This window comes from Conger conger, chromosome 7 (genome assembly GCF_963514075.1).
Source record: "Conger conger chromosome 7, fConCon1.1, whole genome shotgun sequence".
Classification (NCBI taxonomy): Eukaryota; Metazoa; Chordata; class Actinopteri; order Anguilliformes; family Congridae; genus Conger; species Conger conger.
The window spans coordinates 23,699,785-23,713,020 of record NC_083766.1 but is presented as its reverse complement, the minus strand read 5'-3'; the positions used below and the strand labels follow the sequence as shown (position 1 = coordinate 23,713,020).

Genomic DNA, 13,236 nt, shown 5'->3' with positions numbered 1-13,236 from the left:
GTGGCTTCAGTGTCAAAATAAATAATAGAATTGGATTTGGGTGCATGTACGCAACCATGTTTGTGTGTGCATGTTCAAAAGTATGTGTGTGCACATGTCGTGTTGGTATGTGTTTGTGTGTGTGTGTGTATATGTGCGAAACAAACAAGTGCAGGTTGCTTATGTGTGCGTGCATGTCAGTGCATGTGTGTGTCTGGTGCCAGAGTGCATGTGTCTGGTGATGTGTGTGTATGGTTTTATGTGTGTGTGAGTGTGTGCGTGTTTCTGCATGTTTGTTTTATAGTTTTGTGTGTGTATGGGTGTGTGTGTGTGTGTTTCTGTGTGAGTGCGTGTGTAAGTTTGTGTGTGTGTGTGTGTGTGTGTGTTTTCACTGGGCCCTCCTGGACATGAGCATTTCTCTGATGTTGTCCTCTGCATCCTTCACGCTGCGCTCCAGATACGTCTTCTTTTGCTGCAGAGACAGAAGAGCACAGTTACACACACCGAGAGTATCAGCCTCATGCATCACACAGGCTCACACACACGCATCCCTGCAGTTACCCACCAATAAACAGCCTGTCATACACTCCTCTACACCCACCAATAAACAGCACAACAGACACCGTTATTTCAGACTGCGTCAGCCTGTGTGTGAGAGAGAGAGAGAGAGAGAGAGAGAGGACTCACGCCTGAAACTCTGAGTCACGACCTGAGAAAGTGAAGATTACCCAACATTGCCCTTCAAGTCCAAACGTCTCCCCCAATCCTGTCAACGAGGGTGGGCCCCAGCAGGGTGGGTTCAGAATGCCAGAGAGCCAGATTCCATATGAGCTCTCTCATACACACACGCAGACGCGCACACACACACACACACACAGTACACACACACACATACATACATACAGTACATACACACACACACACCCCCCCCAAACCCACACCCAGACACACATACACATACACGTACACATACATACATATATATATATATATACATACAGAAACACGCACATACATACATACATAGACACACACCCAAACATACATACATACAGAAACACGCACATACATACAGTACACACACACGCACATACATACAGTGCACACACATGCACATACACACACAAGCAAGATGCAGATGCAAACACAAACGCACAAATACAGACGGCCGACATTCTCATTCCAAACACGGCTTCCCTCTAAGCAAATCGCCATGGCGAGAGGTGGGTGTGGCACTGCAACGCAGGCCGGGATGGAGGAGGAGCCTGTGAGCCCCGCCCCCCACGCGGAGACCGTCCCGCGCGACACCCCCGCTCTGTGTAGCGGACCGCACGGCATGCTGGGACTGGGCTCACCCGCCTGAGCAGGCCCTTCTGTGAGAGGTGTGCACTCGTGTGGGTGTAAATCTCATGAGAACAACTCGGACTCGTGGTGCATCTTTTACACACTCAAAGACAGGTGTGCACATATGTGGGAGTAAATCTCATGAGAACGTCGATGACTCACGGTCAATCTTTTACACACTCAAGGACACAATAGGCAAGCCCTTAAGGTCACAATGTCCACTACAGGACCATCAGTACAGCGCTGATGCATAGAAACATAAACAAGCAGTGCTACACAAACTATACTTGACTGATACACACTACTGCTGCATTTAAACTACACACTAGTGCTATACTTAAACTACTGCTATTCTTAAACTACACGACTGTTACACTTAAACTACAAGCTACTGCTATACCTAAAACACACAATACTGCTATACTTAAACCGCAGATGAGACTAATCCTACCCCAATCCCAAACTACAAGCCCATTCACGCACCTCGAGAGTCAAATAAAGTAGTGTAATCCCCCTACAACCCCAATGAGGCAATCCATGTGTGTCTATCGATATGAAAGCATATGAACTAAGAATCAGATGACAAAACCAGATGAGATCATCTTCAGCTGAGACACAGTAACTGTGCATTTCAGTTGCCGCATCTTTCTCAGAAGAATACATTCAAAACAGAACTAAGAATGTTTCATAACCTCCAGAACCAAATTCACTCACTCAAATGTGAAATTACTACCCAAGAAGCCTCCATATTTGCAAACATGTACACATGGTTTCAGTTTGTGAAAATTTTGGTCAAAGCCAGGTGTAATATTCAGTAATTAAAGGTTGTCGTGGGGTAGTTATCCTGCTGACACTGGAGTCCAGTGCGTCTCCTTAACAGTCAGTATAAAACTATGAAGTAAAGATGAAAAAGGATCAATCCTATTACAGGTTTCTGTCAGCACACTTTTGTAAGAGCTGGTATGGCAGCAGATTCCATACGTACACTACAGAGTATATATATACGTACGTTGACATGCGGGATGAATGCAGTAAATCTTAGCTGGGTACAATGACACTGAAAAAGAAGCTACAGCACAGAACAGCCTGACCAACAAAGAGCCAATTTAGGTTTTCTTGAATGTCTTTACATCCAGGTACAATCTCCTGGAAACAATGGAACCAAAAGAATTTCTGGCACAATTAAGGACTTTTGGAGTATTTTTATCTTCTTTCCTGCTCCTTGTGAATCACCAGAGAGATACAGTCACGGATATAATCACATATGTAATTACTCTTTCAGCACTTCCTCATTTTTTTAACCCAAGAGAGCAGTGACTAAAAATTATCCGCTCCAGTGAAATGGCAACTGTCTCCATCACAATCGTTGTCTTCTCAGAAAACGGGTTTAAAAAAAATATACAGACAAAGAGCTGTCGGACTTGGGGGGCGGGTGTAAATGATAAGTTACTCTGGGGGAATTACAGAGTGTAGCCATATCTTAAGGTTTTGTCCTGTCTTCCTGTTGGTTAGATGAGTGCTCGTGGGTTGGGAATGATCTAAGCAGAGGTCAGGCGGAGGATATCTATTCTCCCTCTCCGTACTTCAGTGTCCTGCAGGCCTACGCAGTCGAACACGACCCCGTCTGAATCACCGTGGCCATACAGACCCAACACCACCACCACCCAAGCTGGACACCCTCTACTGAGGCCGGGTCTACAACCACCACACGCTCACCACCTAGCCAAGTTACCACCCAGTTACAACAAACCCCAGCTGGGTCTACACACTCAACACCACCCAGAAGGACCAAGTCCTACCCCAGTGGCCCACCGCAAGCCCACCCATACACCTCCAGAATAAGACAACCCAGTGTCACCCCCACCCAGGGAGATAATCCTTAAGTGTCCATCAGAAAGCAGAAAAGTAAGACCTACTGTAGGACGGAATCTGATGAGATCATCATCATTCCCCCGCAGCGTGGATCGTGGGAAGGTGACGTTCACCCCACAGCGGTATTTACACAGGGAAGACACGGAGCGGACACACAGGGAGACAGGAAGCCATATTAAAGATGATACAGTCTGTGGGTGGGCTGGGCCATGTAGCTGGACTGCTGTGACTCAGTGACTGACACTCAAAAAGAGTGAGGCCTACTTTCAGGACTCTTCTGCCGAAACCAGCCCAACTGCAAACAGCTCAGTTCAGTGTTGAGGAGTTCAGTGTTGAGGAAGAAGTCCATGCAGGTCCAGCACCAGTGTTAGTCGAGCATTGAAACGCTGGGAATTCCCATTCACATTCCTCACTGTGCGTGGGGAACGCTAGGAAGGCCTGTAGCTTTTCCTTTCCCTGCTGGAATTCTCTGAGGAATGCCAGGCCAAGACCCCCCCAAGGATGGCCTGTTTCGACAAGTCCTTACCCTCCAACCACATACAAACACATCCGACATCATGACCGGGCGCCACCTCCACAAAGATGACATCATCACATCCTGACCACGAGGGTCTGGGAAGAAGCGCAGCAGAAAAACAAGCCAAAGTAATGCACTGCCATCTGAAACACACAGGCGTGCGCACACACACACACAACTGCACACACACAGGCACAGGCACACACACACACACACACACACAACACACACAGATACAAACAGATACACACACACACACACAGAAAAACACACACATATTCACACGGACACACAAACACACATCATTTGGAAGAAAGCCATGCTTTCATCAGCTCTCTTGCTTGGATGAGTGCTTTATTTACAGTCTATTCAGCGAGGTTTATTCAGCGTCACTGTGTCCAGAGGTCTCTTCTAGCGGTGCTCTAAGTTTTCCAATCCCCATTGTCGGCCAAGAACGTTGTGTTTCCAAACTGGATATACTTGAACGTCTTCATCCGAAACAAACACACCTCTGCAAGGTCACAGCCAGAGAGCTGATAAAGAAAGGAATACCCTTTCTATTTTAAACATGAGATAAGCTACTCTCCCGCAGTGGGAATTTTTAAATTTGGTATCCTGTCGATCCTGTTCCTGTCACAATGCCGAACACAACAGAACAAAACACATAAAAGCGCTATTAGTGTGGGTTATTATGCGACGCTTTTATACGCTGCATAGAGCCAGAGACCCAGACTGAAATTCAAACAGGCAGACACAGGAGCTTTTATCAGTGCTGGAGTAACACAGAGCTCTTACTGTGCAGAGGTCTTACATTGTCATGTGTGTGTGTCTGTGTGTGTATGTGTGTGCATAAAGTAGTGTGCAAAAATTCAGGCACCCCTGGTTAAAAAGCCTTTTTCAATTAATATCCAAGTGAACAGAAGCGAACCTGACCTCTAAATGGTATGTTAAACACAACACATTTCTTTGAATTTTAAAGCAAGATTACTTTTTATAAAAAGATTTTACAGTTTGAAAATAATAGTAAAAGGAAAAAGGTCCTGTGCAAAAGATGGGAACCCTCTGAGTACTCGACTAAGTGTCTTTCAATTCTCGCTTTTGGATTTTTATTTTTTATATATATATATATTTTATATATATTCTTCGGCCTCCTTGCATGTACAGCATGTTTGAGATCTCTCCAAATATTTTCAATAATAGTCAAGTCTGGGGACCATGGGGCCAATTCCAAAACCTTCTTCCATCTTTCCTGGAGGTACTTCATGGTTGATGTTGAGGTATGCTTTGGATCATTGTCTTGCTGGAATACCCAACCTTCAATTTCAATGTCTGGACTGACCACTGAATATTAGCCTCTAGAATGTCTAGATATTTTTTGACATTTTTCCTTCCACTCACACAATATTTCCAGCTGCCACACAACCCCAAAGCATAATGGATTCACCTCCATGCTTCACAGTTGGCAGGGTGTTCGTCTCTACAAAGGTTTCACCCTTTTTTCTCCAAACATACCTTTAGCGCTGTGTTTGGAGTTCAACTTTCGTTTTGTCAGTCCAAAGCACATTGTTCCAAAAGGCTTCTCAACGTTTTCTTTTGCATACTACTGATGCTTAATTTTGTGTTGAGGTTGTTCTTTCTGGAAACTCTGCCATGTAGGTCTTTGCTGTTGAAATATGTTGTATTGTTGTTCTGTGAACAGCTAGACCTGTGTTTGCTACTCTTTCTTGCAGCTCTTTTGCAGTGATGTGAGGGTTCTGAGCATTTCTTACTTTAATAGTGTGTGAGTGTGTTATATTTAGTACCTGAGGACACAGTGCATTAGACTCAGGACAGCAGGGGTATGTTCCTGTTATAATAGTGTGTGTCTGTGTGTGTGTGTGTGTGTGGGTGCGCGTGTGCGTATGTGTGTGTGTGTGTATGTGTTACACTCAGTACCTGAGTACACAGTGTGTTAGACTCAGGACAGCAAGGGGACTGTTCCTGTAATAATAGCCGCCATGCTGATGATAAAAATGACAGCACTGATAATGTCTGAGTCCCATGCCGCGCATTCCAAAGCCGTCATGTCAACACAAACAGAGTCCTGTCGCAAAGGTCATCTCCAGCTCCTGCCATTGTCTGCCCTGCTCTCGCACATACCGCGCAAAGGGCAGCGCCTCCCCTCTGCCCCATCACAGGAAGCTGCTCCATCACCCTCTATCCGTCTGTCAGTGAGCCTGGAGTATCACTCGCCTCTCTCCCCATCCATCACCTCAGCCTTCACCTCACCCAACGCTTATAGAGCAGCCTCGGCCAGCGAGCTGTCCCGCACGCGCACGCAGCGCCGAGCACACACACACGCACGCACACACACACGCACACTCACACTCACACGCACACGCACACTCACACAAGCACACGCACACACACACACACACACTCACTCACACTCACTCGCACTCGCACGCGCACGCGCACGCGCACGCACACTCTCTCTCTCTCTCACACGTACACACACACACACACACACACACACACACACACACTCTCTCTCTCTCTCTCTCTCTCTCTCTCACAGACACACACACACACACACACACACACACACACACACACACACACACACACACACACACACACACACAGAGCAGACTGCAGAGCGTGCAGAAGGCCTCTTACGGACGCAGCGCAGCACAGCACAAAGGGCCTGTGGTATTTCTGCGGGTGTGAGTCTCTGACGGGCACACAGAAGGCCGTCATTGTTGCGCGGTGAATGGATCCTCTCACGTCCGCGACAGGCTCACCCGCCAGGCCCGCGATGACGGGGCAGATAACCCCCCTGAATGGGGCCGTTGTTCCGCCGCGGCGAAATGCCACCCGGGCCCAGCCTCCCGCCGGCAACGGGGGGAAAGTGCTGATGCACGCTTTCTGCACGGACGCTAAGGCTAACGCAATCCGCCGGATTTCGCTCATTTCTCAAACGCCTGCGTGACGGGGAGCGGATGCCAGTGTGTCAGAGGGGGTCTGCAGTAGAGCGGGATTCTGGGTAATGTTACAGTAAAAAGAGACGCCTTTTCATGGAGGGGGGGGGGGGGGGGGGGGGACCCGAACAGGTCGTCAAAGATTTAGCAACAGCTGGGGAGGACCAAGCGGGCCGTCGGATTCAGACGTGTGTGTGTGTGTGCGTGTTTCTGTGTCTGTCTGTCTGTGTGTGTGTGTGTGTGTGTGTGTGTGTGTGTGTGTGTGTGTGTGTGTGTGTGTGTGTGTGTGTGTGTGTGTGTGTGTGTGTGTGCGCGCGCATGTGCATGTGCATGCATGTGCTTGCTAGGGTAGAGATATGAGGATTTTATATTGCCGTTGGTACAATTCCAGCCAGCTTGTTAAGTATGAGTGTGTGATTAATGTCTGCAGAATCACATGACAGTGTGGTGGCTTTGAAGCACACCTGCTGCAACCTGGATGCTTCCTCTCTTCCCCTCTTAATTCGTCTTGTCATCAGAACTGCAGTCGTGTTGAAAGGAGAAACTGTGGCTGTCTCTGGATTCAGAAGGTAGCGTTGGAGTGTGAATTCTCACCCTGTCCCGTTCACATTTCCCAAACCGCAGTTCAAACTCGCAGTCAACACCAGCGACCACAGTTTAAACACAACCTTCAGCTCTTCCCAACTCTCCCCCAATCCGTACAAAATCCTATTTCAGAATGTTCTTAACTGAGCATTCTAATGCTGATGTCACAATCACTACATTTAACTTAAAGCAAATTAGTTCTAGAACACTCACTTCCCCTTCTCTGCAAAGGGTTAAACAAGGCCCACGGTTGCTATGTTATAATGTGGCCAATAAAACTGGAGCAGCACTGGTGGCCCGAGTTGGCCATTCAATTTTCCCCGGAAAGAAGAAAAATAAACATCACACAAATTAACATCAAATCAACAAGCACGCCTACCAACGGAACTATACAAATATAGTGTTCCTGAAATGCAAATCCGACCTGCTGCGTTTGCACGCCATCACCGTGAATGTGATCAAGACTGAAAGTTTTGGAAACCGTTGAATGATCAACAGTTACCGAACTTCCGTGATGGGGGGACTGCTTGCTGACGAGTCGTCTGGGAAGCATTCACACTGGGGAATAAACACACGGATTGTTTTATTTGGCCAGCGTGATGTCAGTGTGTTGTGAATGCCACGTGGTTAAAGAATCCGTGCCCGGTTCCCAGAACGCGAACGGGGGAAAAAAACCACCTTTTCCAACTTTCCGCAGACACTTCCAATCACATGTCAACCGAGTGTGCAAACCGCCCAGTTCTGCCACGGGAAAATAATCGCCTTTTCCCGTTGGTGCACCATCCAGGCCGCCCCCCCCCCCCCCCCCCCCGCCCCCAACCACGGCCTACAACATCCGCTCTGCCACCTGTGACATCACAATACGCCCGATGAGCCGTCACCACGGTGACCACAGCGGTGGGCAGGTGGCTCGAGACGAAATCACCGAGACCTCGTTACCTCACAGCCCTGCCTTTGAAATGCGCAACCGACCGAATAAACCAAACCCCCAAAAAAAAGGAGTTTGTCCTCTATTCCAGTCAGGTTTGGCTTGGCTGCTCTTAAGCAGCGGTTCAATCCGGCAGGGTTCATTTCCAGGTATATTTAGCGCATTACCGCAGGACAGAGTCATGCTAACAAGGCTAGCGAGGGCTATATTTAATGTGAGCCAGGAGCATGCATCATCAGAACAGGGCCGCCCGCGCGCTCCCGCCAGTGCAAGTCACGGCCGGAACACCGGAAAACCTTCTGCCTTCCGCAGCTTAGCGGGAAGACGTTCGCAGGAAAACACCCTCTGCCCGCTGAGCTTTCTTTGTTATACGAGCCACATCCGTGGATAACAAAGACTCTCTCAACACACGTGTGAGAGAAACTTTGACCTTCCTTCAACCAACAACCCCCAGCACTAGAAGTACAGGGCATCTCAATCCTTCTCAAGATCTGCTTAACCCTTCATGGGGTGAGATCACAAATACGTGATGATAACATTCTTACCAGAACATTCTAATGCTGATGTAACAATCACCACCGGTAATGCAGCAGCAGCGGAGTTCTAGAACACTGACTCAGAATGTTGAAAGAAAACATTCCAAAAAAAAGCCAACTCTTCAAAGGGTGAACTAGCGAAACGCATTCAGTCATTTAATCATCAAGTGAAAATGTAGCCGAACATACAGGGCAAATACAGGATATGAAGCCAATAAAACGGCGTGCACACTACCAGTGGAGAGTTTAGTTTGAGGAATACCCCTGACAGGGGTGGAATACAGCTGGCTGGCTGGCCCTCCACATGCGCTCACCCACAGGAGGCCCGGACCCACGGTTTGGGCGCCAGCGCGTGTGTGGCTGCCGATGGCTTTGGGGGAAAGGGTACGGGACATGAGGGGCTGAGAGGAGGCCATTGTGCTCCTGTGTGTCCGGCGCGGGACGGAGCCACAGAGCGCTATTGTGTGTCAGCATGAAAGGCTTCGGCTCCAACACCGAGGCTGGGCGAGAGGTCAAGGGCCTTCCTGCAGGGACACAGACCAGCGGGCAGACAGGCAGACAGGCAGGCAGCAGAGGGTGTTATCCTGCAAGTGTCTTCCCGCAGACAGGCAGACAGGCATGGAGGCAAGGCAGACAAGCAGGCCAAGTAGACAGACAGGCTGACAGACAGACAGACAGACAGACAGACATACATACATTGGACATGCAGGCATGCAGGCCAAGCAGACAGACAGGCAGACAGCCTGTTAGACAGACAGACAGACAGACATGCAGACATGCAGGCCAGGCAGACAGACAAGACATGCAGACATGCAGGCCAGGCAGACAGACTGAGAGGCTGTCAGACAGGCTGTCAGTCAGGCAGCCAGAAACCCCCACCGCACCCCACCCTGGTCCAGACAGGATGGGACGGGTGGGGGGCAAGCCCTGGACGGAACTCAAACCCCCCAACCTTGAGCGGGGCGAGAGGAGGGTGCGCCCCCCCACCCCCTCTGCAGACAGAGCTGCATCTGCGCAGACACGCAGACACGCAGACACGCAGACGGAAGATGCCATGGCGTGTCACGCAGGAGTCCAGAGCTAAGGGCCTTGTAGGGACATTTGTCTCCGAGCTGGAGGGGCTCTGACACCCTAGATGTAGGCTAATCCCCCTTACTGCCCCCGTCTTACTGCCCCCTCGGGGGTGGGGGCGGGGTATTAATAACACGCATGCCCCCCACCCCCTTTGCCCGGTTAGCGAACAATGCCCCCCGGTCCTGCTGGGAGACTGTGGGGGACCGCGGACAGCTGCTGAGGAGGCAGCGTCATCGCCCCTGTGCCCACAAACAAGGTGTCCGGTCAGGGTCAGGGTCGGGCAGCCAGCACGGTAGCCCGGGAACCCGCCATTAGCGCTAAAACACGGCGATTAGCGCTGCGCTCGCCGCCCCCCGCCACTCACACCCTGCACCACAAAGGGGAGGGGAGGGGCCGAGGCCGGGCCGGGGGATGACATCATGTTACCTCGTAAATTAACACTCCCCCCAACACAGCCCAGTCATGTGGGCACGAGGACCTCCACAGAGATGAAGTCATGAGCACAGATCCAGGTGGGGGGGGTGGGGGGGGGGGGGGGGGGAGCTAAATGCAGTGTGGAGGGGTGGGGGGGAATTCGAGATATGAACCCACACTGTACACAGCCACAAAAAAATGGCACTAAAATAGTAATGTGGCTGTGATGGGGCAAGCTTAGGCCTGCACAACACGCATCTCTCCCAGCAGATTCAGGGACGCCCTGCAGACCTGGTGTCGCCTGATTCAGGGGGCATCTTGCAACTGATTCAGGGATATCTTGAACCTGATTCAGGGGGCAACTTGCACCTGATTCAGGGAGCGCTGGTTTTTAGTGTAGTGTTCCACCTGGAAGATGCTCTGATGGCCAACAGCCCTCATAGAGGCGTCACCGACGCAGCTGTGCACCAGCGCCCCCGCTGGTTGATCGGGGTGTCTGCAGTTCACCTGCACTAGCAGCACATGAAATGCATGTCATAAAAATCCTGCATAGAAACGGGTTAAAAAAATGAAACTAATTAAAAATGAAAACTGAGTGGGTGCTGCAGACTGTCCAACAGCAGACACAAACTGCCTGGGGACTTTCAGCTGAGGAGCCGCCATTTTGTGTCCGCAAACAGCAGTTATCTCAGGGCACAGGATCAGTGGAAAACTGGGCGGGGGGGGGGGGGGGGCAGAGGAAAATGAGAAAGAACAAAGAGACGGAAGAAAAGAGGAGAAAATAAATAAAATGGCAGCTGTAGGACAGGCCTGTGTGCGTGACTGTGTGTGAGTGAGAGTGTGTCAGTGTGTGGGTATGGGTGTGTGTGTGTGGGTGTGGGTGTGTGTGCGTGACTGTGTGTGAGTGAGAGTGTGTCAGTGTGTGGGTGTGGGTGTGTGTGAGTGAGAGTGTGTCAGTGTGTGGATATGGGTGTGTGTGAGTGAGAGTGTGTCAGTGTGTGGGTATGGGTGTGTGTGTGTGGGTGTGGGTGTGTGTGCGTGACTGTGTGTGAGTGAGAGTGTGTCAGTGTGTGGGTGTGGGTGTGTGTGAGTGAGAGTGTGTCAGTGTGTGGATATGGGTGTGTGTGAGTGAGAGTGTGTCAGTGTGTGGGTATGGGTGTGTGTGAGTGAGAGTGTGTCAGTGTGTGGGTGTGTGTGAGTGAGAGTGTGTCAGTGTGTGGGTGTGTGTGAGTGAGAGTGTGTCAGTGTGTGGGGATGGGTGTGTGTGAGTGAGAGTGTGTCAGTGTGTGTGCGTGACTGTGTGTGAGTGAGAGTGTGTCAGTGTGTGGGTATGGGTGTGTGTGAGTGAGAGTGTGTCAGTGTGTGGGTATGGGTGTGTGTGTGAGTGAGAGTGTGTCAGTGTGTGGGTATGGGTGTGTGTGAGTGAGAGTGTGTCAGTGTGTGCGTGACTGTGTGTGAGTGAGAGTGTGTCAGTGTGTGTGTGACTGTGTGTGTGTGAGAGTGTGTCAGTGTGTGCGTGACTGTGTGTGTGTGAGAGTGTGTCAGTGTGTGCGTGACTGTGTGTGAGTGAGAGTGTGTCAGTGTGTGCGTGACTGTGTGTGAGTGAGAGTGTGTCAGTGTGTGTGTGACTGTGTGTGAGTGAGAGTGTGTCAGTGTGTGCGTGACTGTGTGTGAGTGAGAGTGTGTCAGTGTGTGTGCGTGACTGTGTGTGAGTGAGAGTGTGTCAGTGTGTGTGCGTGACTGTGTGTGAGTGAGAGTGTGTCAGTGTGTGCGTGACTGTGTGTGAGTGAGAGTGTGTCAGTGTGTGTGCGTGACTGTGTGTGAGTGAGAGTGTGTCAGTGTGTGGGTATGGATGTGTGTGTGTTTGTTTGTGAGAGCCCACTCCTTGATCTCGGCCCAGCATTCCAGAGCGGTGAGGCCATCTCAGAGCAGTGATGATGACACCGGGCTGCAATGACCCCAACACAGAGCCAGGGTGGGCACGCCCCCGCCCCCAGGGTGCCAGGGCGGGTACAGGGGTCCTGAAGGTACAGCGCTACGGACGCTTTTAATCATCGAATAATGATCATCTGTTATCTAAAGCAAGTTACAGTTGATTAGACTAAGCAGGAGACAATCCCCGCTGGAGTAATGTGGGGTAATGGGCCTTGCTCAAGGGCCCAACAGCTGTGCGGATGTTATCGTGGCTACACCGGGGCTTGAACCACCAACCTTCTGGGTGCCAGTCATGTAACTTAGTCATAAGTCATGTACCTTGGTTTTGGTGATAATATCTTCTCCAAAAATTAGTCCAACCGTATCACAAATTGTTCGTGGAAGAACATGCGAGTCAGTCAGTAGGTCTTAGTAAAGGATTCACCAATGAGGGTTCCAGTTCACAGTACTGTAACACACCACATGAAATCAGTCCAAGACAAGCTGGGTATGATCCAGTGGAGCTGAGGAACAGTACAGGTGTGAGCACACACTGCTCTCCATGAGAAAGATATAACATACTTTATTTAACCCCGGGGACCAACTCCAGTTCTGAGGCCAGTGCCTTGGTCAAGGGCGACACAGGAGCACGACTAGCCTAACATGCATTTCTTTGAGTTTTGTAAACATGGGGAGAACATGCAAAAAAAAAACAGCCGGGAATTGAAGCCAGAACCTTCTTCTTATGAGGCAACAAAGCTAACCATTACACAGGTAGACATACCGAAACAAACTGACTGGAACACCTTGTTTCGTTTATAATCGCACCACCAGTCTTTGTTTCAAACAAGAGTGCAGACAGCATGACCGATTTCACTGTATAACTAACTTCCTCAGAATTAGCCCCAGTGCAACAGTGACTGATATGACTTACGGTGTCATGAGATATCATGCACCAAAGCCCACACTAGCAAAAACCTTCACTAAATTCGATTAACTAAATGACTCATGAGCTCGCCCACCAACAGCTAAAGGTTTGTGACACTGTCATTTCAGAGAAAGCCATGCCGATATTACCACAAAAAGACTTAGATAGAACTGCACCTTTCGCAA

General features: G+C 49.9%; 1 protein-coding gene across 1 annotated transcript in view; it reads right to left on the bottom strand.

Annotated features, from left to right (window-relative positions):
* Positions 1-334: 334 nt before the first annotated feature.
* Positions 335-13,236, bottom strand: part of pfdn1 (prefoldin subunit 1) — a 29,932-nt gene continuing 17,030 nt past the window's right edge. Inside the window, exon 4 of the mRNA XM_061249139.1 lies at positions 335-451. Within this exon, the coding sequence (XP_061105123.1) occupies positions 368-451 (84 nt within the window). The 3' untranslated portion in view covers positions 335-367. The remainder of the gene's footprint in view (positions 452-13,236) is intronic.